The sequence below is a fragment of the Lagenorhynchus albirostris genome, chromosome 1 (assembly GCF_949774975.1).
Source record: "Lagenorhynchus albirostris chromosome 1, mLagAlb1.1, whole genome shotgun sequence".
NCBI classification, from domain to species: Eukaryota; Metazoa; Chordata; class Mammalia; order Artiodactyla; family Delphinidae; genus Lagenorhynchus; species Lagenorhynchus albirostris.
The window spans coordinates 3,141,295-3,165,765 of NC_083095.1; the positions used below are offsets into that span (position 1 = coordinate 3,141,295).

General features: G+C 54.5%; 2 protein-coding genes across 7 annotated transcripts in view; one reads left to right on the plus strand and one right to left on the minus strand.

Annotated features, from left to right (window-relative positions):
• The first annotated feature begins 244 nt into the window (after window positions 1-244).
• On the plus strand, window positions 245-12,965 carry MOK (MOK protein kinase). 2 transcript variants are annotated; one of them, XM_060165268.1, is made up of 7 exons: window positions 245-310; window positions 6,623-6,801; window positions 8,504-8,605; window positions 9,598-9,771; window positions 10,346-10,469; window positions 12,145-12,345; window positions 12,427-12,965. In XM_060165268.1, exons 2-7 carry the CDS (start codon window positions 6,758-6,760, stop codon window positions 12,505-12,507), a joined length of 726 nt encoding a protein of 241 aa, XP_060021251.1. In that variant the 5' UTR covers window positions 245-310; window positions 6,623-6,757; the 3' UTR covers window positions 12,508-12,965. The 2 variants fall into 2 exon arrangements, with proteins under 2 accessions (XP_060021251.1, XP_060021258.1); XM_060165275.1 differs by lacking the exon at window positions 245-310 and having other exon boundaries at window positions 6,525-6,801.
• Window positions 12,966-16,022: 3,057 nt separating this feature from the next.
• The window catches only part of WDR20 (WD repeat domain 20), a 64,061-nt gene continuing 55,612 nt past the window's right edge, over window positions 16,023-24,471 (minus strand). Inside the window, exon 3 of one of the 5 annotated variants that reach the window (XM_060157851.1) lies at window positions 16,023-16,329. In XM_060157851.1, coding sequence (XP_060013834.1) covers window positions 16,273-16,329 — 57 coding nt within the window. In that variant the 3' untranslated portion in view covers window positions 16,023-16,272. Of the gene's footprint in view, window positions 16,330-16,432; window positions 16,796-24,110; window positions 24,177-24,471 lie in introns of those variants that run through there. The other 4 variants (XM_060158131.1, XM_060158415.1, XM_060158320.1 and 1 more) reach the window with 4 other exon arrangements.

A 24,471-nucleotide genomic window follows, 5' to 3' on the forward strand; every position in this document is an offset into this window, starting at 1 on the left:
GGGGGCTTTTAGAATTTTTGCCTGAAGTAGAGTTTTACTATTATTTAAATTATTTTTGCCTGAAACATTGATTAAAAATCAAAACTTCTGCTGTTTCAATCATTACACTTTAATCTTTGTCTGATATAGGAGTGCTTTGTGTTTATCAGAAGTGTTTACAAATGAATTAAATATTTGGTTATTTTTTCTGATGAAGACAAGAAAAAGAAAACATTTTAAAAACCTGCTTTTTTCTTCAGTGACAGAAAATCTGGTTCTCTTGCACTAATATGTGAACTTATGGACATGAATATTTATGAACTAATACGAGGTACGTAGAATAATTTCAAAGCCAATCTAAGGTCTTTTAGAGCTTGTAGTTCCCATATATTTGTTTTAGTTCTCAAAATCATTTGTGCAGTAGTTTCATCTAAATATACAGTACTGGGCTGTACACGTACAGTACTCATGGGAGGTGTTTTTCTGGCAGTCTTGTCTGCTCAGAACTCAGCTGCAAACGAGCAAAGCCACGAGGCGTTCAGGCCGGCTGGGTGACGTGGTGAGGAGGGCGCAGAGGGCGGCGGCGGCTCAGCCCTTCCTCAAGCCTGTCCCCTTCTAGCATCTTTCCCGGCTCTGCTGCTCGACATTCTACTCTATGCTTCAGAATGAGGCAGGGCTCCCTGCTCAGATAATCCCTCTGAGAGGGAACTTCCTTCTGTTCGCATTCTTATGAAGTCCCCTGTATTGCAGAGTGCTCATTCATTTCCTTTCTCTCTTTTTTTTAAAAAAATAAATTTATTTTATTTATTTATTTTTGGCTGCGTTGGGTCTCCATTGCTGCGCACGGGCTTTCTCTAGTTGAGGCGAGCGGGGGCTGCTCTTCGCTGCGGTGCGCGGGCTTCTCAGTGCGGTGGCTTCTCTTGTTGCGGAGCATGAGCTCTAGGCGTGCGGGCTTCAGTAGTTGCAACGCGCAGGCTCAGTAGTTGTGGCTCATGGGCTTAGTTGCTCCGCGGCATGTGGGATCTTCCCAGACCAGGGCTCGAACCCGTGTCCCCTGCCTTGGCAGGAGGATTCTTAACCGCTGTGCTACCAGGGAAGCCCATCCTGTTACTTTTAATGCAGGTGCTTCTGGGAAGGGCCGCTCCAGTTTGGCTGTGTTGACGCAGCTTGGATGTCCCACGTCAACACACTGGGTAGAGCACGCGCAGTGCCGTGTGCATTTCATGATGGTCGGTCCTGGTTAGGCCCTTTGAGCCTTAGTCCTTGTCTATCAAATGGGGATAATCATAGTGTCTGACTCTTAGGGTTGTTGTGAGGAGTAATAATATGTGTGAGGTGTTTGGCACAGTGCTGGCTTGTGTAGCCTTCAGTCAAGGTCAGCTGCTGTCGTTACCATCATCATCGTAATGACTTTACAGTTTATAGTGTGCTTGCTCTGTGTCCCTGCATTTGCTCTTCCCATTTCTGTGAGCTCAACTCCATTATAGAGGTGCGGCAATTGAACTTCCAAGAACTTAGAGCACTTGCCTGAGACGAGCCAGCTTCCAAGAGCAGAACTGGGAGGACGCCTCCTGGAAGTTTGTCTTGTTGAGAGAGGGGTGCTGGTGGCGGCTCCAGCTCCATGCTGCGCCTGGCGCCCCACCTGCTACCCTGTAACTTCTCTCCGGACAGCCTGCCAGCAGGCAAGGCTCCCCTTCGGGAAACGCCGATGGCAAGCACGCGCTCACCCGGCGCCGCAGGGCATAGTGTAGACTGTGGGCATTTGGCTGTGCATGGTGGACCCAGAATGCACCCCCAAGCCTGACCAGGAAAGCCAGGCGCGGGCCTGGGTGCAGGGTCTCCTGGGAGAAGGCAGTGTGCTGGGTATTCTATTGCAGTGCTGGCTGCACTGGAGGCCCTCTTCCTTCTGTTGGTACTGACAGCCAGTGCCATAGTTGATCACTGTGTTCACTTCAGACTTTTTACATTGCTGGTATTGTATATGACATTTTTTAGTACCTTCTTAATGAGAATATTGGGTAAAAATTAACTTGGGAGAATTAATTTGGTCGGGAGAGCCAAAAGAGAGAAATACTGTTTGCAGTCAGCTGGCATTCAGTAAAGGGTCATACCAGGAGCTTCAGAGTGGTTTATTAATTGCACTATGTGTGTTTGTTTCAAGATGTTTGTGAGCAAGCATCTGGTGGGAACCTGGCGAGTTAGGATCTTGTTTTGGGAAAATAGTGTGAAAGTCCGCGGTCAGTCCCCTCCTTGTCAAGGGTGTGGACTCCGATGGTTCAGACCAGTGGCCCACATGGCTCATGAGGGCCCCTCTGTCCACCTGGAGCCCCCGTGTGCAGGCAGGCGCTCTCACGGAGGACAGGGGAGGGAGTCGTGGCCTTGTCCCACGGCTGTGAATGGGGGGAGCAGGGGAGGCCCAGGAGGAAAGGAAGGGCAGGCATCCCAAGAGTCCTCCGCCACTGGGGACTGAAGGCAGCCAAAAATGCAGATTCCTGGCCCACCTGCCTGGATTTGTGATTCACTGGGTCTAGGTTTGGGCCTTGGAATCTACTTTTTCAAAGCTCCCTAGGTGCTTATGAAGGTTGGATGGATTAGACCTTTCCTAAAAGAGTCCACCTTTTCTGAGTTCAAGTTCAGATGACTGTAACGGCAGTTGTACGCTATAAGATGTGGACGTGTGGACATGGCTGGGAAGAGTGCTTCTAGGAACAGAGCAGCGTGAGTACAGGATGCAGCAGGAGAGCTTTGGGGGCGCGCAGAAATGTCCCTGAGTGAATGTGGCTGGAGCCTTCTATAAACAAGCAGGATGTGATGGGGTGCAGTTCCTAAGGGGAGGGACCAGGCCTGGTGGCCCATTCTGAGAACTTGCTGGAAAGGCAGCTTCTGGGGCCCCACCGCAGACCTACTGAACCAGGAGTGCCAGGGCTGATGATGGGGCATTCTGTATCTTCACAAGCCCCGGGGACTCGGGGGCTCCTGGGTCCTGAGAGCCCTGTGCTGGGAGGGAGTCTGCCAAGGGGTGTCTGGAGAGCCGGGCTAGTCAGTGGGCAGCGAGACCCCCTGCCCGAAGAGGGCCGAGCCTCACGAAGGTTCGTCCAGCCTCGCTTTTTCCAGTTGTGGCGAGCGGGGGCTACTCTTCGTTGTGGTGCGCGGGCTTCTCATTGTGGTGTCTTCTTTTTTTTTAAATAAATTAATTTACTTATTTTTGGCTGTGTTGGGTCTTTGTTGCTGTACACGGGCTTCCTCTAGCTGCGGCGAGTGGGGTCTACTCGCAGAGTAGACAGAGAGTAGAAATTTTACTTTCTTTTCACCTTTATGTAGATAATAATTTGATAAAATTCCTCAAGTGGGGGGAAGCTGACAAAGTCTTAGTTTTAATTCTTCCAATTTAAATTCTGGAAAACTGATGATAAATTACGTGAAACAGAATAAAAGGATTATAGTATGTCATGGAAAGAATTCATTGCACTTAGACGCTTTGTAATTTAAATTACTTTCTATTATTAACATAAACAGTCTTGTTATGCGAGAAAAAGAATACATTAATTTTTCGACAGAAATTGCAAGCTTAGGATGAAAAATGTCTAGAGGGATATGTGCTCACGGAGGGAGGGGAAAGTGGTTTTCTGAGTTGTTAGGTGAGAGTGGGTATTTTGCAGATTTAAAACCTAATGGCTTAGAAACACATACCTCTGATATTAAAATCAAGTAAAATGTGACACCTTCGAGAGCAAGGGCAGCTCTGACGCTGGAGTGTGGTATTAAGAGCTTTGGAGCATCCTGAAAGCTGCAGGAGGGGAGAAGGTGTAGCTTACAGGCTGCTGCAGGGCGCTGTCAGCCGGCGCCCAGTGACTGCTTCCTTCTGTGAGAGAGGAACGTGCGGCTGTGCAAGTGAGAGCAGCCATTGGTCTTCTTGGGTTAAGAAAACGTAATCCATCCCCTTAAAGACGGAGATCTCCACGTAGCCAGGAAGCCGAGGAAAACCCTGGATTTGAGCTCATAATCAGCGAGAAGGAGGGTGCCCTGGAGGCCCACCCGAGGCTGTGTTAGGACCTCCATACCGAGCTGCCCTTGCGGTGATCCGCTCAGCACTGTCCTGACTGCAGTCAGAAGGCCTGGCGCTCTGTGATTTTAAATGAAATCATGCCAGCATGTAGGATTCTAAATGGCATATTTTGTAGGTAGACTCCATACTTCCTAGAACTACTCCGGGTTATTTTCACTGAGGAAGTTAGATTTTCACACATTGCTAAATAAAAATGGATTCCATCTTTCGTTTCGAAAAAGCGGATACGGATCATTGGTAACCATATCTGGCTATTTCCTTGACTGCACAGGGAGAAGACACCCATTATCGGAAAAAAAAATTATGCACTATATGTACCAGTTGTGTAAATCCCTTGATCACATGCACAGGTAGGCACTTGGAGACCTGGCAGCTTTCAAGTTAATAAAATGTATTACCGTTCATTAAGAATATAGTATAAAAGAATTGGAATGAACGAGGCACAATTAATTGTCCTTCCTTTTATATTGAATGCAGAAATGGAATATTTCACAGAGATGTAAAACCAGAAAATATATTAATAAAGGTAAGAACTTTTATATGAAAAATTGATATCAGAAGAAAGGTAGAATATAAAAACTTTTCCCTGGATATGTTTTCAATCCCAGTGGATACCATGTTTGTTATAACATGTTTGGTTCTTTCCTTCCAGTTTGGGAACAAATGGTTAATTTAGTAAATGCCATCAGCATAACTGTGCATCTGGAAGAAGGCGCCCTCCTTATACTATATACAAAATAAACTCCGCTCAAATCATCATGCTAAACATTCTAAAGATAAAAGTGGGAGAGGCAGGATTTGAGCTCTGATACGTCTCACTTGAAAGCCCTTCAACTATGCCTGTGTACAATTTGCTCCGTTTGGGCATATGCGTACACCCACGAATCCATCATCCCAGTCAACTTCACAAACAAATCCAAAACCCCTGAAAGCCCCCTCTTGCCCTTTGGTAATCCTTGCCCCCTGTCCCTTGTCCCCAGGCAAAGACGAGCTAGAACGTTCTATAAATGGAATTACATAGCATATACTCTTCCTTGGTCTGTTTCACTCAGCATCGTTATGTTGAGGTTCAACCACATTGTAGTGTGTGTGCCACGCCTTTTGAAATTGTCCCACAGTTCTTGGATGTTCGGTTTTGTTTTTGACGTTCCTCTATTGCTTGGCATTTCGGTTTGGGAAGTTTCTATTGGCATATCTTCAAGCTCACTGATTCTTTCCTTGGCTGTGTTGAGTCTATCAAAGTCTTTTAAAATTTTTGTTACAGTGTTTTTTGTTTGTTTGTTTTTAATTTTTTAAATTTTTTGCTGCGTTGGGTCTTTGTTGCTGCATGCCAGCTTTTTCCAGTTGTGGCGAGCGGGGGCTACTCTTCGTTGTGGTGCGCGGGCTTCTCATTGTGGTGTCTTCTTTTTTTTTAAATAAATTAATTTACTTATTTTTGGCTGTGTTGGGTCTTTGTTGCTGTACACGGGCTTCCTCTAGCTGCGGCGAGTGGGGTCTACTCTTCGTTGCGGTGCGCGGGCTTCTCATTGCGGTGGCTTCTCTTGTTGCGGAGCACGGGCTCTAGGCACGTGGGCTCAGCAGTTGTGGCTCACGGGCTTAGTTGCTCCACGGCATGTGGGATCTTCCTGGATCAGGGCCTGAACCCATGTCCCCTGCATTGGCAGGTGGATTCTTAACCGCTGTGCCACCAGGCAAGTCCCTGTTACAGTGTTTCCTTTTGATGTTTTCTTAGGGTTTCCATCTCTCTGCTTACGTTTCCCATCTGAACTTTCACGCTGTCTTCTTTTTCCATTAGAGCCCTTAACAAATTAACCATAGTTATTATAAATTTCCTGTCTGGGAATTCTAAAATTCTAAAACCTGCGCCGTATCTGAGTCTGGTTTTGATGCATGCTTTGTCTCTTCAGACTGTTTTTTCTTGCCTTTTAATATGCCTTGTAATTTTTGTTGAACCTATTGGGGAATGGGAACAGAGGTAAAAGGCTGTTAGGGTAGGTTTCTTGGTAATCTGGCTAAGAGAACTGCTGCTTAATGTTTGCTCTGGCTGTAGGTGCCAGAGGCCTCAAATTGATCGACGGCATGAATTTTATTACTTGAATGTGAGAGGTAGAGAAGATGGAAGAAACACCTTGAAACCTGTTTCCCTGGGCTGTCTGACTTCCTTCAAGGATCCCACGTGGTGTAGGCCAGGCCCCCAGCCTCCCCCGAATGGGAACCAAGCTTCCAGAAGCACTGGACGCGGTGGGGAGTTTGAGGCATAACAGGGCATGTGACCGGGGTGTAGAGTTCATCTGTAGACTTACGCTGCGACTTAAAAATTTCCACAACCTGTAGACGTTTTGAAATGTCTGTTAAACATAGCCAGAATATTCGTAAATGTGTTCCACTGAAGAGAAATACCGCTTCCTCACCTGCTACAGGCTACTTCAGGTGCTTATAAAGCCAGTACTTTATGTTCTACAAGCTAGTTTATGTGCTAGGAATTTTCCCGTTGGTGCATAAATATTTGAAATGGTTTGTATTACAGTCGCTGCTTGATGAGATGTTATTTGTCCCTGCTTCTCTCCCCCCTTGCAGCAGGATGTCCTGAAATTAGGGGACTTTGGGTCCTGCCGGAGTATCTATTCTAAGCAGCCGTACACGGAATACATCTCCACCCGCTGGTACCGGGCCCCAGAGTGTCTCCTCACTGATGGCTTCTATACCTACAAGATGGACCTGTGGAGCGCGGGCTGCGTGCTCTATGAGATGGCCAGGTGGTGCCCGAGTTGCAGCTGCTGCTGGGCTGGGGGGCTGCGTCAGGGTCCTGAGGCCGGTCCACGCGGGGCTCGGCCGTCCGGTGGCTTCATGCCAGTCCCTCCCTCTGCGGTGCCGAGTTTACAGTCCTGGTGTCATGGTGGTTTTTTAACTCGACAGGAAAGGTGTCAAGCGCTTGTCCTTGCTTTCTGGGTGTGGAGGAAAGAACACTGTCAGTTACTTCTTTCCCACTGGCCCGCCCCAGCCCTGGGTCGGTGGGCCTCTCCAATTGGCCCCATCAGCGACGGGATTGATGAAGACAAATGAAGGAAGAGTCGAGGCGTGCTTACTGCCACCTCGTGGGGCCTGCCATGGGGGCGGGGTGCGAGCGGTGCCCCCCGGTCTACCCTCAGAGTGCAGTCGCTCGGGTGGGGTGCTCTGGCCCCGGGAGTGAGGGCGAGCTGGATGGAGTCCAGGAAGCCCCAGCCCTAACCGTCCTCCCCTCCCCCAGCCTTTGTGCTTTACCGCTGGGCGCAGCAGGGCCAGGGCAGAGGCCCGGGAAGGGAGGAGGGCCTGTTCCGTCCACCGGCGGCGGGGGCACTGGGTGGAAGAAGCCCCGGGAGGAGGTGGGGCGGCACCTGCTCGTAGTGGGTCATGCAGGACGGGTGGGTGGGTTTAACCTTGGGGTGATGCACGTCAGGATGGTACAGCCCAGCGCAGGCAGGACCCGGGTCGTCCAGTCCCGCCTGCTCAACTGACCCCTTGATAAATACAGACGTTTGGGCCCTTCGGGACACGCCTTCTGATTCTAGATCATTCGTATTGATAAGTGACTGTTATTTTTGGAAAGGAGAGTGGTGATTTCACTGATACTAAAGTACCAACAAATGATCTTTTCTCCCGTGCTAAAATCCCTGAGTCAGTTTGGAGGGATGTCAGAGGCGCTGGTGCTGGCGGCATCCACTCAGGGCATTGGGCAGCCTACGCTGAGCCTCGCTGACTGCACTCTGTGCCCGGCCTGCCGCACCTCAGAGGCGTCCAGCTCCTCTGCGTTTCCTATTCTCCCCTGCGGCCTGAGCTCCTGCCGTTTTCCCTGAATAGAAGTCATCTTACCGTCAGAGCTACGTTTTTTTTGTTTGTTTTTTTTTTGCGGTACACGGGCCTCTCACCACTGTGGCCTCTCCCGTTGCGGAGCACAAGCTCTGGACACGCAGGCTCAGCGGCCGTGGCTCACGGGCCCAGCCGCTCCGCGGCATGTGGGATCTTCCCGGACCGACCGGGGCACGAACCCGTGTCCCCTGCATCGGCAGGCGGACTCTCAACCACTGCGCCACCAGGGAAGCCCAGAGCTACGTTTTTAAACTCTTCTTTGTGGCCTGTAATGTGTATGGGTCTAAAATCTTTTATCCACAATTCCCAAATCCGTGACTGCTCCAAAACCAAAACGCTCCTTGGACCTCATTTGTCTACACAGCCCGACCTGACCCAGCCTGAATTTTTGTCAATTAAACTCCCCGGGCCGGTAAGGAGGCTCTGGGGGCTTTCATCTCTCAGCCGGCAGAGGCACCTGCTGTGCAGATACGGGAGTGTGGCCCTGTCCCTTAGAAAGACACCGACCCGTAGGGACAGTAGGAGGAGGAAGGCCCAAGCATGGGCGGGGGGGCTGGAGGTCCCTCTGCTGGGAGGCCGCCGCCCTGACCACAGCCCTGGCCGCCCGCCCAGCCTGCAGCCCCTCTTCCCCGGAGCCAACGAGTTGGACCAGATCTCGAGGATCCACGACGTCATTGGCACACCTACTGGGAAGACCATCACCAAGTTCAAACGGTAAGTGCAGCCCACAGGCCGCCCCACCACCGCGGACCCGCCCTGCCTCTGTCGCCCCCAGGGGCCTCTTCACAGCCCCACGAGCCCGGCACGTGGGTTTTGTCCCGGGAATGTTCACTCAGGCCACAGAGGTCTTTGGGTGGGAAAGGCTCCCCAGCACAGGCTGCACGCACAGACCCTGCAGAGCCGGCAGCTTGGCCACCCTGACCCCTCAAGGGGGACTCGGGGGCGTGGGCAGCACCCAGCAGCTCCCAGAACCCTAGGGAGGTAAGGAGATGACAGCCATGCTGGATTTTTTTCTTTTTCTTTTTCTTTCCAGTACGCGGGCCTCTCACTGTTGTGGCCTCTTCCGTTGCGGAGCACAGGCTCCGGACGCGCAGGCTCAGTGGCCATGGCTCATGGGCCCAGCCGCTCCGTGGCATGTGGGATCTTCCCAGACCGGGACACGAACCCGTGTCCCCTGCATTGGCAGGCGGACTCTCAACCACTGAGCCACCAGGGAAGCCCTTCTTTTTCTTTTTTAAAACTTTATTTCATTCTTTTCTGGTGGGAATGTGGTATTAGTCTTCTCAAGAAAAAGTTTTCTTACACTTACAGCGTAACAGATTTCACGACCTCCCACCCTTTTTAAAAAAACAGACTTAATTTTTTTAGAGCAGTTTTAGGTTCACAGAAGAACTGAGCAGAAGGTACAAAGATTTCCCATCTACCGCCCGGCCCCACGCAGTGCACAGCCTCCCGGCCACCAGCACCGGCCCCGGGGTGGCATGTCTGCTATCATCAAACCTGTGCTGACACGTCATTCTCACCCAAAGTCCACGGTTTCCACGAGGATCTTGTATTCTATGGGCTTTATGCCCCCCTGCCCCCTGCCCTCTTTAGATTGTAAGCTGTTACCTTCAGTGCAGGTCCCTGTAGGGTCGTGATGCTGGACTGGCCACGTGCTCTAAATGACGGCGTGATCGTTTATTATCATTGGGCTTTCAATACAGGTCGAGAGCTATGAGTTTTGATTTTACTTTTAAAAAGGGATCAGGAATACCTCTACTGACAGCCAGTTTGTCCCCGCAATGCCTCTCCCTCCTGCACGCAATGGTGGCCTATGATCCCGATGAGAGAATCACTGCCCACCAGGCCCTGCAGCACCCCTACTTCCAGGAACAGAGGTAGGCGCCCTGCTGGGTTCCCGTGGGCCACGCGGATGGGTGGCTGCTTCCCGGGAACAGTGCCGGTCCCTCTGGGAACCCGCACCTTGCTCCTTTCTGGTATCTTCCCCCGAAAGGAGGCGATTAGTGGCATCACGGCAGGGTGGAGGGAGGGCCTGTGGCCGCTTTGCGGTTGATGCCAAGGCTGTGGTGTTGAGCCCTGGAGGGTCACGTGGCACACAGCGGGGGGAGCGGGCTGAGCTCGCTCGCTGTGAGGTTCCAGGGCGTGTGTGTTGGGCGACACCTGCCATTGGAAGTACCTGCCCTGAGGGCTTCGGACTCCACCCCTCTGTCCCCTCGTGCGTGTGTGACGTGGGGGTGACGTCTGACCCGAACCTCGAGTCACTGGGCAGGGCTGGGCCCACGGCTCCGGAGCCCAGAGGCTGTCAGGCTGAGACAGGAAAGGAAAAGATAAGCTCCTCGGGTGAGAGGAGGGGCGACAGGCACAAGCCCACACTGGGGACAGAGGAGGCCGACAAGCCCTGTGGCGGCCAGGTTCTCAGCAGAGGCGCCCCTTGCCCCTTCCGTCCTGTAGGGCAGCTGAGAAGCAGGCTCCAGCCAGGCCCAGGAGGAAGGCCTCCGCTCTCTGCCCCAAGCGGCCGGTGGCACCGGAACTACTCAGTAACAACTGGCAGCCGGCACAGGAGGGCAGCAAGCAGGTACTGAGCGATCAGGCCGTCTGAGCTGGGACTGGACACCCTCAGGGGCCCGTGTCTCTCTGACGCAGATGCCACCTGGGGAGGTGCCACATCTGCCTGCAAAGTGCGCCCGTCAGCGACCTGCCGCCACGCCAGGTGGTACCTCTGCGCCCCCGGCCTTTCTGCGCCCCCAGCTAAGGTCCACAGTGTCGCGGGCTGGGATCCTCCCAGCCGCAGGGCCAGGCCGGTGCCCAAGCACGTTGTGCCCGCAGAGGACCCTAGCCGGGGCACAGGAAGCCAACACTGGCCCAGGTGACCGTCCCTACTCGGCCGCTGAGCCCCTGCGAGAGCAGCAGCCCCAGAGGAGCGCTGCGCCTGGCACAGAGGTGGCCTTGCGCGCTTCTTGGTGTAGAAAGCAGAGCTGCATCCCGCGATAGCTCCCCCTTTCTCTCATGTGCGGCGGGGCCCCCTTTGCTCGGCTCCCCCAGCTTTACAGTTGTGGGCTGGCACCGAGCTCTGTGGTAACCGTGGCCTTCCATCGTTTCTCACTCAGCCCAGCATCTGTTGAGTGTCACTCTGCGCTGGGAGCCGAGGACGCAGGTATACCTGCAGCCAGGCTGCTTTCCAGAAATCCGGACCCCCGTGTCCAGACGGTTTGTTCAAACCCGATCGGTTTGTTCAAACCCAGATCGGTTTGTTCAAACCCGATCTCCTGTCTCTTCCCCCAGACCTGCCTCTGTCCCCGTGCCTTCCCTCCAAGGGCGGGTGAAGGCGGCTCCCCTTCAGCTGCTCAGGCCGCCAACCGGGGACGAAGCGCCCCCCCGCCCCCCCGCTGAGCCTCCCTCACTTTGCCCCTAACTGCCCTCCCTGCCGGGCCTCCTCTCCCTCTTGGTCAGCAGTTGGCACCCGCCCCGCGGCAGAGCCGAGGCGCACGCTGTCTGCCAGGGCCCCGGAGTGAGGGTTCAGGCTGTGCCGGCCATAACGTCTGGCGCGACTGCCCACTCTTCTGGCCGGTGGCGCCGCGGACCATACGTAAACGAATGGTGGGGGGGCTTCCCTGGTGGCGCAGTGGTTGAGAGTCCGCCTGCCGATGCAGGGGACACGGCTTCGTGCCCCGGTCCGGGAGGATCCCACATGCCGCGGAGCGGCTGGGCCCGTGAGCCGTGGCCGCTGAGCCTGAGCGTCCGGAGCCTGTGCTCCGCAACGGGAGAGGCCACAGCAGTGAGAGGCCCGCGGACCGCAAAAAAAAAAAAAACGAATGGTGGGGATGGGTTTCAATAAAACTGTGGACCCTGAAACTGGAGTCTCATAATCACGTGCCGTGAAATTTTCTCCAACTATTAGAAGATGTGAAATCCATTCTTAGCGCACTGGCCACACAGAAGCTGGCTGCAGGCCGCTTTGGCCGACCTCAGGGAATCCGAGCGGGAAGCGTCACCGTGGCCTCGGCCCTTGGAGCTGCACGTGCGTCTGCACGGCCTCCCCCGCTGTCCACCCTGGCCCCGGCCCAGGGAGCGGCCACCGCACATCTAGGGGGCTGGGACGCGGTACGTGTTGTCCAGTCACCACACCGTCACACCTCACGGTCAAGAAATTGTATGAGGCAAAAGTAGTACAAAAGAGCCCCCTTTGCTTTTCCCAATTCCCACAAAGTGGAAAGCATTGTATGTTCATCTGACCTTTGCTTTATTTCTAGAAACAGCCCCTAAAGCAAGAGGAGGACCATCCCAGGAGACACGGACCAGCCTACGTGATGGCACTGCCCAAGCTCAAGCTATCGGGAGTGACCAAGCAGCCCTTGTACTACAGCCCAGCGCTGCAGTCAGTGGTTGCCCCCGGAGCGACCCGGAAGGTCCCGGTGCTGAGACCCCCGAAGTGTGTTGGCCCGAACCAGAAGGTGGGCGTCCCACCGGTTCCCCTGGCGCCGCGCTCGCGCCCATCCCGGCCTCTGCTGAGTGTCTGTCACTTTCTTTAACAGACAGACACACAGAAGGACATCCAGCCTAACCTGAAACAGTACCGCCGGCCCACAGTAGAGCGGAGAGGTGGAGGCTACTGAGTGGCGCTGCGGCTCCCCTGCTCGGGGCGACTCCCACCCGGCCGGGCCCCAGCGAGCGTCCCGGGAGAGCTGCCCCCAGACCAGCACCAGCACCTCGGCTTGGAGCCTGCCGGCCCGAGGCTGCTTGCGTCCTAAAGGCAGCCGTACTGTAGGTTCCAGTCTCAGACCTTTGTAAAACCACCTCATTCTAGGGTTTCGGTTCCTTTCCGTAACGTAAGAATTTGGGGCAGGGAATATTTTGTAATTTTTTATATGAATCAAAACAGAAATTATACTTCGTTATGGATTATTTAGGCCCGGTTTCACCGAGGCTCTGCACACGGTGCCTTCCTTAGTGCATCCACCAGCAGTGTCCTAGCACGTTTGGCTTCCAGATTATACCTTGGAGACCCTGATTTTTATTAAACAATAAGCTGTCATTACAGTGTTGCATCTTAATATATCTTGAGTTAAACATGTGTCCTGATTAGCCATTCCTTTATTGTGACTTTCGTGGGCGTATCAGGGGCATTGACTTTGTTGGGACACTTCGGTACAGCTTCACTGTTCACTTGACCGTCCACTGAGGAACGACACGGGCTGGCGCTCGGCCCTCGGAGCCCCCGGGTGCGAGCCGCGGGCAGGTCGCCGGTCCAGCTCCCAAGGCCCAGCTTCCTCCGTGAGTAGAGGCCGCTGCTTCCCGATGGCCTGCGGGCGCGCCCAGCTTCGTTTCTGGGGTGCCAGCAATAAGCGGGTACAAGAAGAAACCTGTTTCCCGTGGGGGAGGGAGGGGAGGTGGCAGAGCATTGGTGGCGCCGGAAGGGGCAGGGCAAGGGGCCAGGAGGGACAGGGCGAGGGGCTGGGGGAGGTGGACCGGGGGGGGGCGGGGGAGGGCAGGCCGTGGCCAGCATTTCCCGGTGCCCGGGAGAGGGGGAGCCATGGGCGCGGGAGCGTGCGGGCCCAGGGCGGGCAGAGCCGGTTCACGTGGGGAGACCTGGGGGGCTTCGGGGACGTCCCGGGTGGAAGTGGCGTCGGGGCGGGGCGGGCAGAGGGCTGGGAGCGCCGCGTCCCGGGGGCGCTGCGGGCTCGGCGAACTCGGGAGAGGCCACGGACAGGCCCGCGCTCTGAGCGCGGCTCCAAGTGAGGGCAGGTGCAAGGACAATTTAGGGAAATCGTCCCCCCCTTTAAGTATATAAACGCGAAGGGCCTCTCTAAAGTTCTTCGGAGCTGAACCTTTTTGTGAAGGAACCCTCCTCCCTGCGGGCGTGGTGCCCTGGGCCCCGTGGGCCTCCGCCTCGGTTTCAGGGGGTGGGTCCGGTTTCCCCAGGGGCCCCTGCGTCCACTAGGTCTCTGTGCCCTGTGGGCCTGGCGACGGGCGGGCGCTGGCCAGGCTCTGGGGGCACAGGAGGCCGCCGGGCCCTGCTGCCAGAGCGCTGGTGGGTCTCCGTGCACCCCAAACCTGACCGGTTGCGAGGCCGGGCGGCTGGGCCATCTCAGCCTCCCCGGGGCCACTGGAGGGCCCGTCTCCACAGACCCGAGCAAGGGAGCTCCCTCATCACCACCCCGACCGACGCCCTCGTCCACGTTTGAGACGCGGTTGGGGCCGAGGTTGGGGGCAGAGGCCGCAGGCGGACACCCCAGTCCAAGGAGCCCGGCCCTGCCGGCTGTTGATGTAAACCTGCTCCCGAGAAGACAGAGCAGGGGCGACGCTGCCGAGGGATGAGGGCGCTCCAGGCGAGCAGTAAGAGCCGACGAAGCGTACCGGGTGCGCCAAGCCGACCCTCCGTGGCTTCCGAGAGGAGGGGTGGGGGCCGGCCTGGGGACCCTCTGCCCTGGGCCTGCGGCCGCGGGGCGCGTGCTGGCGGGGCGGGCGGGGGCGGGTAGGAGGCCGGCCGATTTTGGAAGCCATCTTGGAGCACTTGGCCAGGGACCAGCCGAAAAAAGAAAAAGATGCGTTCCCAGCACGGATGCATCTCGCAAACTGCACCGCAGAGTCGCACGGAGGGCGGTGGGCGGAGCTAATAGGGCCGGAGCGACGTCAGCCTCGGGGCGCCGAGAGCTGGGCCGCGCCCTGGGTCCTCGGACTTTTCACACTGCTGTTGTCCTGGGGCCGCCAGGTACCCACCCGTCACTTCCTACAAACAAGCAGGAAGTTCACAGGCAAAGGAGTCGACCCAGAAGAACCGCAAGGCTCAGGATTCTGGACTCGAGTTCCAAGGCGGCCTTTTCTGATCTCCAGAAATACGCGTGGCTTCCTCGTAGGCCTTCAGTGTGATGGACAGCACTTAGTGACCAGTGCTTTGACTAGGATGACAAATACCAAACTATCTAAAACGTGCTGATGTTTTCATAGGAAGGGCATTCTGAATGTGTCCAACATATAAATCCTGCTTCTTTCACTTACAGCGAGAGGGTGTCCTGGTGTGTGGTGGTTTCCACCGTTCTCGAAGGCTCCCCGGCCCTGTGACGGAGTCTCCCCGTGGCGCAGCCCTCCTGGGCCGGCGGCTGGTGAAGAACTGGCTCCCTGACCCTCCTCTCCTCTGAGAAGGAAGCCAAGACCCAGGCTGATGAGAATTTTTCTGCAACAGTAACATTATCCTGTTGCTACGTTCACAGAAATGATGGCAATGGAGCGTGGACACATCTCTTCTAGCCTAAAATCACTCAGACGCGCCCCCAGTTCATTGGGATCACTTAGAGAAATGTGTTTTAGGCACTTCGTGGTTTAGAGTCTGACCACATAAAAAGGCCTTCAAAGGGTTCAACTGTGTATGATTTTTTTCAACTGAGAAAAGTTCCTGTACTTGGCAGCTACACTGTCATGATTCTAGTCCCCTGTAGTGCCTACAAGTAGGCGTGGGCATGACCAAGATGCTCACCAGCTGGCTTCAGCCAGATAAAAATCCCATGTAATTGTCATCAGCCTTTTTTTCTCTGCATCCTTAACAAAGCACTTTCACACTCACCGTACAGAGTCGTGTGTGATCTTCCAACAACAGAAGGTGGACTCGTGGACTTGAAGCTGTAAGGAGAAAACTGTTCCCTGAGACCGCAGTCCGCATGCATGGGCAGCTGCCCACAAAGGCTGAAGATGGGGAGACAGCAAGAAGGGGCCAGAGAACCGCAGGGCTCTCCGGACGAGCCACGGTCTTGAAGAGCCTGCCTCACATCAGGGCTGCAAAGGACATGGTGTAAACATTTAATTCAACAAAAACAATACAGTAAAAGTTGAGCCAATTTAACAGAAGATAAACAAATGGTATATTCAAGCAAGTTTTAATTTTTTTGTGAATTAGAAATATCACTCTTAGAAGATGAAAAGTACTACTGAAGCAACCATTTCCCCAACTGCAGAATGACATTATTTATACATATAATACAGAGCCGATTGCATTGGAACAAGAGTGTTAAATGTTAACAGATTAAAAAGGGCATCTTCACGCCACACCTTGGAGGCCCACTACACCCATACTCAAAGTTATTATTATTTTTATTTTTTTTGCGGTACGCGGGCCTCTCACTGTTGTGGCCTCTCCCGTTGTGGAGCACAGGCTCCGGACGCGCAGGTTCAGCGGCCATGGCTCACGGGCCCAGCCGCTCCGCGGCATGTGGGATCCTCCCGGACCGGGGCACAAACCCGTGTCCCCTGCATCGGCAGGCGGACTCTCAACCACTGAGCCACCAGGGAAGCCCTCAAAGTTATTTTTTAACAGCATTAAACTATTTCAAGTGCAAACAATTTTTAAAAACCTTTGCGCGCAGCATCCGTCTTCCTGAATTACATATTTAAGCCAGAAAGTAACAACTTTCTTGATGAGTGCATTCCAGGTTGTCTTCTGACACCTAAGGTGTTAAAAAGAAAATCAGCAAAAATAGAGTGAAGTACTATTTTTAACAGTTGGATTTAAGGGGATTTCTTGTCCAAGAAACATTTTATTTCACACTATGTATATATGTATATATTACATAAATATATATAACATTTTTATTACATTGAGTTTTAGAGTAAAAAGCAAGAAAATCTCATTTCTTATTTTTTACTGCAGCCCCAAGAGAACGATTTAAAAATGGAAACAGCTTCTTTGGGTGAGCGGCGCCGAGCCCCGCTTTCCTCTTCCGCGCTGCTCTCCACGCGGGCGATGCCTGCCTGCGGCCGGGGCCTGACGCCCACGCGGCTCACGTGCGGCCCTGGGCTCCGTCGTCGCTCCCTCAAGACCCGGTCCGGGGTGAGAACCTCCGAGCGGGAGCGGGCTCGCTACACTATAGTCCCACCTGGAGAACTGGCCTGGTTTGGGGCTGACATTAAACCCTGCAAACAAAGCAGTTTACATTAATCCAGCAGAACACGGGGCCGCGAAGAAAGTCACAGTCGCTCATCCTTTCCAGCAGTTTCACAGGAGCACAATTAGCTTTCTGTTGGTTTGGAAGCCAGGGTTTTAACAGCCCCTCCGTGTCCATCTACTTAATTCCTAACTCATCGGAATCCTGAGCCTGCCCCGCCCCCACACCTCGGGTGGCACGCTTTGGGCGGGGCTGGCCTGGGGGAAAGAGTGGTCTCTCAGGGCCAGGGTTCCTTGCAGCATCACTGCCCAAAGGCCAGGGGCACCTCCCAGGGGGGCTGTTCACTGCCCTCCCCAAGGGCTGCAGCTCCGGGCCACAGAGGGGTCCCCCCGGCTCCGAGGCCAGCTCGCCCAGTGAGGCCAGACAGCTGCACGCCCAGTCCCCCAAGGGCCGGGGTGGCCGCCAAGGACAGAGTCTAGTGACATTTTTGAAGAGGCGTTTTCTTTGCTCTCTCTGATGGGTGGTGTGATGGTGGTGCCCCTCTGGCATTAGCGCCAGCCCACCGGGCCCAGCAGGTAGAGAAAGCAGGATCCAGTCACGTGGGTGGGGCGGCTCAGGACAAAGGCTGCCGCTCGGCTGCAGTGGATCTGGGGACTCTCTGCACCAGTAAGGGGTGGTGTCTGTCCCTCTGGGCTGGCTCCTACGGAGAGGCAGGAGGCTGTCACGGATCTCTTGCAATACAGGCGTGAGCTTAGGTAACCCTGAAAGGGTTTTTACCTCTTGTACAGCAAAGAGCACTTACATCTCCCTGCATTTGCTGGGATGCACGTAGTTCCAGCACAGTCTGGCATTCATTTATTAAGAATAATTTTAAGGTTACAGTATTGCAACACTGAAGCTACAAATTTTCAGTTCTGGGAACACAAGCATCCTTAAGCTGTCCCCCAAAACGCTGCACACAGGACACGCCTTTAAGCAAACATGGCTGCGTTTTCACACCTGGCCTCCGGCTGGCACAGATGAAGGGTGACGATCTGAAACTGACCCTCAGCTTCGCCCACGCCTTGTTGGAGGGAAGCCGGGAAGCACGTGGTCCCGCTCCAGGTCACTTTATCTCGTTTCTCACCTTAAACCCGAAATCCGTTCATCTAGGCAAGATCAGGAAGCAGGGGCGAACGGAACTTAGCAACTCGCCCCCGCTCAGAATCTACAGGAGTGCTTTTCCTTGACCTTGGAGTTACTGCCGGAAAGGCACACAGCCCTGTCTGATCTCCACGGCGACGGGCAGCTTCTCACTCAAACCCCTCAAGACAGCGTGGATGGAGCCTGACAGAAGAGGTAAAGCTCTGGCCGGCCCAACGGGAGGGAGGAGCTCTTTTGGACACTGTGCCCATCCCGGCCCAGTCCACAGAGCTGAGGACGGCTGGTTTACCGCCTCGGTGATGAAGGGAACCTTTGGCCAAGTGATGAGAAACGCTCCCCCCGAGTCTGAACTGAGCTGCAGTGAGGCCGCCAGGCCCAAATCCCTGTCCATCGCGGACAGTCTGGAGGGAAGAAGCCTGTAACATCACAGATGACCTCATCCGGTCTAAGGTGTCTGAAGCAAGGGGACTCTGACCTTCGCGGGTCAGCCACAGGCAAGGAGAGGGCGGCCCGGGACTAAGCTCCCCGGGGTGAGCAGAGCAAGGCCTCAGGATCTGCTCGGTGCCCGGCACGCAGGCCAGCAGCCTGTAGGGGGGCGAGGCCTGACCCCTGTCCTCTTCCCAGAGATGGAATTGTTCTGCAGGACAGACACACCGTGGAGGCATCGGGGGAAACACCACTATTCGAAAGAAAATGTGAAGAGTAACCTTATTTCTGGAAGCCTGTGCTTTAGTTTCGAAGTTGCTGGGTGATGATAAGGAAGATGGAAGACACACTTGCAGGCCTCCATCGAAGACTCCAGAACACTCTTAGGGGGAAGCCTGGCTGGACACGTTAACCTAAGGGCACAGTTTGGGGCAGGTTTTTCAGCGAGGAGGACCCGCCGCCGTCTGCCCCGCTGTGGCTGCCCGTGAGGGCGGCCTGCCCTCTGACTGCATCCTCCCTGATGACTTCCTCAGGGAGGATCAAGCGCCTGGCCTCAGCGACCCTGCTAGCTTCCAGCTGTCCAGGCAGCATGGTAGCTGCTGGTCTCTCCACCTGACGCCGGACAGCTGGCAAACGAGGGCTTTACATGTATCACTCAAGCAAAAGATTTCTCCAGCCAAGAACCTGCTTAATGTCCCGTTACCCCTCCAGGAAGGAAGCCTATCACAGAAATAGTGGCAGCTCTTGGATCTAACATTTAATAGGTTGTTCTGTTCTCACCAGAGTTGCCATTTTATTCCTGCTAGAGATTTCATGTGAAAATTGATAAACTACCCCAGCTCTTAGTTTGGGTTTGATTATAATTTATAATACTAAGCTAACAGAATTAAACCTTGTTTCATAAGAATGTATATATAGAAAAAGTAATATTTCGGCTAAAAAACAATTTACAACAAAGGAACATGTCTTTGTTCGTGGGTGCTGCCGAGATCAGAGACCCTGACAGCAAGAAAAGACCGTGAGGGTCTCAGAGGCCCTCGTCAGAGAACGGCCTCGTCCTGAAGTCCCGCTGGGCCCACGGGAGGCCTCCCCATCCGACTCCGGCTACCATGGACTCATCTGGAAACGTGTGAGACCGCAGACCCTCGAGAGAGTGGTCGTGGGATGGGCATCCGGCGCTGTTCAAAGCCTGGTCAGTCGACTCCCAGAATCACCCTCTTCACCCCAGACGAAAGTGACGTGCACACTGGCCCCGGGACAGGTCTTGCTGCAGACTAGCAGCCTCTCGAGACCGGCAGAGAAGTGCTACGGGAGGAGCTCAGCGCTGCTGCGGCCCTCGGCCAGGTCAGCCTCACCTGGAGGGGTGGCCCTGCACCTGCCACAGAGCACTTAACCCTGGAGGCTCCGGTTCCAGGCAACCTGCCAGGAGCTCCCCCGAATTATCTCACTTCACTCGGAGACTAAGAGGTAAATATTTGCTAAGTGAGGCCCTTTTAGAGACGGTACACAAACGATGAGAACCGTCACCCGGCTAACTTCCTCAGGGCCGCTTCTAGCTATGGATACATTCTCCTTATTTCATCCACAAGAATCCCGCCACTCACACTGCCCAGGCCGCTACATAAAAGAACCATAGAAGAGCTGGACAGAGGACCTCCCATTTCATTCCAAGGGGCGTGAGGCCCAGACTCAGTGAGCCAAGTTTAGGAAGTGGGTGCGGGCTGGGGGGGGCCCACTCCACCGGCGTGTCCTCTGAGCCATTCTCTGAGCATCTGGACCCCTCCCTGCCCCAGACCCACTGTTCACGGCGGCCTGGGACCTTGGCTCCACTAGGCAGCTGCCCCTTGGCCGGCCCTGACCTGCCCGGTGACTGGCCACACTGGCGGTGACACATTTCCCCAAAGAGGCCACTCAACCTGGGAAAAGTCGCCCAGGGAAAACGATCGTGGTGTTTTCAGACACCTGCGAAAAGGCTTTCTTAGGGCACAACCAGTCAAGGGCTCCTGCGAGAACCGTGCTGGGGAAGAGAGCCTCGCCCACGGCCTACAGGCCCTCCCGCCGGGTGACCCGCTGAGGCTCTGACATCCTCTCTGCAGGCCGGGACCTCCAGTGTCTTCTAGCTTGAGTCCCGTCATGGGGCGTCCACGTGAAGGCTGGTTTAGAGGTTACCGACACCAGAGGGGGTGGGGCTGAGCACCCCTAGATTTTCTGTCCCTTTCAAGAGATCTGCTGGTCCAGAACCGACTGTTTCAAAAGGCAGCCACACGTGGGAGAATGGACTTATGTTTTCAAGGTGTACAAACTAGTTATCTTTAAAAGATCAAAATGCTGTGCCTGTGTGCGTCTTTTTAGACTTCCTGTCAACCTACTAGCGTTCAGGGCTTAAAATCCCCTCGCGCGCTAAGGAGACAACGTGCAGCTCCTGTGGTAGTGAAGTCCAAGCAGGTCCCTCTGAGGGCGGAGCATCGGACCGTCTCTTCTGCTCTGGAAGCTTCGTGTCAAAGGCAAGAGCCCAACACCCTGCAGCACGGGCGGCTCAGGAGGACCAGGAAGATTCTGGAGTCCACCGAGAAGGACAGGCGGCTTCCAGGGGCTTTGCCAGCCCCGAGCTCCAGGCCCAGGCGGCTCACGAAACGGCAGGCTCACGAAACGGCAGGGACGCAGCGGCTGAGTGGGAGCCCCAGGGCCTGACGAGGCCTCTGACCCGGGCAGCTCACTGCTGCCCCCACGAGCCCCAGGCTGAGCGTGCGGGCCGAGGCCTGGAACTCTTGCCATGAAGGTTCTTTCGGGGCCGGAGGTGCCGGCGCTGCCGAGAGCGAGGGGCGGTCCAGAGCAGGCCAGTGCACATCGCTTCTGCTTCCCGCCCCGGGAGGACCGGCTCCCACTGCCCTGCTCACGGGGCTCGTCCTGCACCGGAGCCTCGGGGCCCGGGCGCGAGGCAGGACCACCTCCACGGCGATGACAACGCCTCCGGCAAACGGAAAATGACAAACCCTCCTCAGGAGAAGAGCTGCTACAGCGTCGCCTGCCCGCCGCCTGGGAACTCAGCGCGCGCTCCACACAGAACCGGCACCAGCTCGGCCGCAAAGCCAACCCACGGTCCTTCCCCACATGGGACTTGGCTCAGAGGAAGGTCACAGAAAACAGGGAATACCTCCCGTGCTCAGAACAAACATCTCACTTAGAAAGCTTCTAATTCGGAAAAACTCAGCATCAGTAATAAGAGGTAGCAATTCCTGGGGCTCTTCGTTCTATAAACATTAACAAGGCCCTTGATTTTACAGCATTTAGAAGCTTTTCTTTTTCGGTTCACTGAGATTTTTTTAAAGCTCTGATGTGAAAGTGACTACTGAAAATTTATCTACGTTTACAGTTCATTCACGCATTTATTTAACGTCATTATACAGAGGACAACCCCAAAGTTCTTCAGAATATCAAGTATGTAGTAAGTCTCTAGCTGTGACAGTGACAAGGGAACAGCTAAAAACCAAGGCGGTGAAACAGAAACACGATTTTCTTAAAATTATAAAGTAACAATACTGGTATTAAAGCTTCGTTAATTATTGCAACAGTTAAGAACTTAATTTACCAACATTTCATGTTAGGAAGGCTCTTTATGAAATTTATTCAAGTTTTCAAGAAATTAGATGAGAATGTAAAAAAGGAAATACATATGAGTTTTGATTTTCATTAAGGGTAAATATTCATACAATTTTATACAGTGTCACCTAACACAGTAACCTTTAATAAACTTAGGTATACAGAAATCAAAAATGCAGAGAAGTTTTCTTCTACATATTTAACTCGCGCAACAGCGATGTGACCATGACACACAGTCCACGTAACAGAGGCAGCAATGACTAGAAAGTACCAGTGGAAGAGCTTCCCTCTCCCGGAGGCGCTTCTACACACAGCTTTGAACTTGGCTCTGAGTTTCAAAGGGAACAGCTGGCTACAAGTGCCTTGCAAGAGGAGCCCTGGACTCCACCCTCCCAGACCGCCCCTCTCACTGGCCAGCACTGGGGTGGTGGGGCTGAGCCCCCTGACTACCTGAACAGGTGACAGTCCCAAGCAGCCCAGCGTGACAGGTGTGCTCTGGACAAGGAGGGAGCCTTTGCCCATTGTTCCCTGCCGTGGTGCCCGAGGGGGACATCTCCTCCGGGTCACTTAGCAGGCCTACACGTGAATGCGGAGGAAGGAAGCCCCAGGAGTGGACACGCCCGGCACAGCGGGATGACCCGCACAGGAGGCCAACCGCTGCCCCTCGTTCCCCTACGCGCAGGGGCCGCAGCCAGTCACCCTGGGCCAAGCCCTCCCGCAGAGAACGGGACGCGGCGCGCCGTGTGTTTTTCCCGGGAAACCACGGTCGACCTCTGCTTCTAGTTCCTCCTCGGACAGACAGGTCCACGAACGTGGCCTTCGGGTTTTCAAAGGATTCCTTCCGCGGTGCTCCCTGGCCCTTTGGCTCTCCCCTCACACTTTGAGCTTCCTCAACCAGGAAATCAAAGCTCTCCCTCCCAAGCAGGAGGTAACGAGAACCTTGTACACGGGTGCGGACATCGATAAAGCTGCTTCACCAACTTCGGCACAAGTTCAATACTTGACAATCTCTTAAAAATTCAGGATGTACCACAGGAAGTGGAGGAATCGGGGAGAAGCGGCTGCCGGGCCACCTGCCAGCCTGCACTTGCACTTGGCTGTGGAGCCCAGCGGTAGAACAGAATACTGGGGGCACGCGTGTTACACGCCTGTAAAAACTGAGAAAGCTTCAGGGCCTTTTGTCCCTCATCGTTTCTGGATGTCTGAGGCAATAATCACTGTCATAGCTTATCCCTGTATTTCCACTCCTCTCTTTTTCTTCCATTAAGGCATTTATCCTTAGTCCCAAGTCAACGGCTCACAGGAGAACTCTTCAAAAATGTGAGAAGGTCCAGTCAGCACAAAAAACAAAATTAAGATTCTTTACCACTATTTAAATCAATTTAGAACCCAAAGCTACTGGTTATTTTTAAAGAGTCTGCCTACTCCCTTTTCCACATTTGCCTTTAAAAGAAGGCCAAAAATAAAAATAAAAATAAACTAAGAGGCCAGGTTTTCCAAAGGCTTCCCACCCCAGCTCTCGCAGCGGAGGAGAAACAGAGAAGGGCTGGGGCTGGGGCAGCCAGTGGATTCAGAAGCCTGCATCGCCCAGGTCACAACACAAACCCAGCTCTGGAATTGCCAGAAGCTTTAAGGGGCGAGCCAGGGCAGGGCAGGCAGAGAAGACCCCACAGCCTGGCTAATGCCCTCCGAGGGGTCCTGTCGCCACAGGCGGGCAGAGCCACCTCTTGTTGGGGGGGGAGCAGCTCGGCTCACGTGCTACCCTGAGCACTTTATTTCTCTGCTTTTCATCGATGCGTCTCAGTGCATGGTGGAAAAATCGTGCTGAGCGAGTAGGAATAACCTCTTGTGGCCACAAGCTGTTTTATTCCAGAGGTTAGGTTAGAAAAGATACTCTTGCTCAGGATAACGTTTAAGCTGAAAAACTGAAAAGTTTCAATGAGGAAGCTCAAAATGTGGGGAGAAAACTACAAAAACACACTCCCCAGATTTCCCTTAGTGGCCACGGCGCCTTATATACCTGCGACTGGCACCCTGGAACCCCTCGAAGCAACCCCCCCTCCTGACCCCGGTCTGCAGGAGCCCTGGCGCCCCGAAACAAACCCGAGGGTGGAGGGGAGGGGCCCGCCCGCCCCCTCCCTCCCGTGCCCCCTCTCCTCAAGCTGCCGGCGACTTTAGTCCTGGTCTTGGAGAGCACCTCGCGCTCTGCCCTCCTGACTGCAGGAGAACGGTGCTGCTGGCTGTCACAGAAGGGCGGAGGCATCAGAGAGGCAGAGTGGGCGGAAGCAGCGTTGCCCTGCCGTGTCCGAGCCGGGCCGGGCCGGGCCGGGCCAAGCAGCCCCTCCCCGGCACCTGACACTCAGCCAGGGCCCCAGCCAGACATCAAGGATACACTCACCAGCAGCAGCTGGAAGACCGAGACTGCGACCAAGCCCCAAACCCCAAACTGTGCAGGGACCACGGTGGTTTAATGTGGGGGCGGCGTGGAGGAGATGGAGCCCGGCTTCTACGAGCGCGTTGCGGGGCTTGTTTTTT

What these genes read in the sequence shown, in the direction of transcription:
- MOK (XM_060165268.1), top strand. Translation starts at nt 6,758, where the DNA reads ATGGACCTGTGGAGCGCGGGCTGCGTGCTCTATGAGATGGCCAG. An exon ending in ACCATCACCAAGTTCAAACG is followed by an intron (nt 8,606 to 9,597) that starts GTAAGTGCAGCC and finishes CTTTCAATACAG; the next exon opens with GTCGAGAGCTATGAGTTTTG. An exon ending in CACAGGAGGGCAGCAAGCAG is followed by an intron (nt 10,470 to 12,144) that starts GTACTGAGCGAT and finishes CTTTATTTCTAG; the next exon opens with AAACAGCCCCTAAAGCAAGA.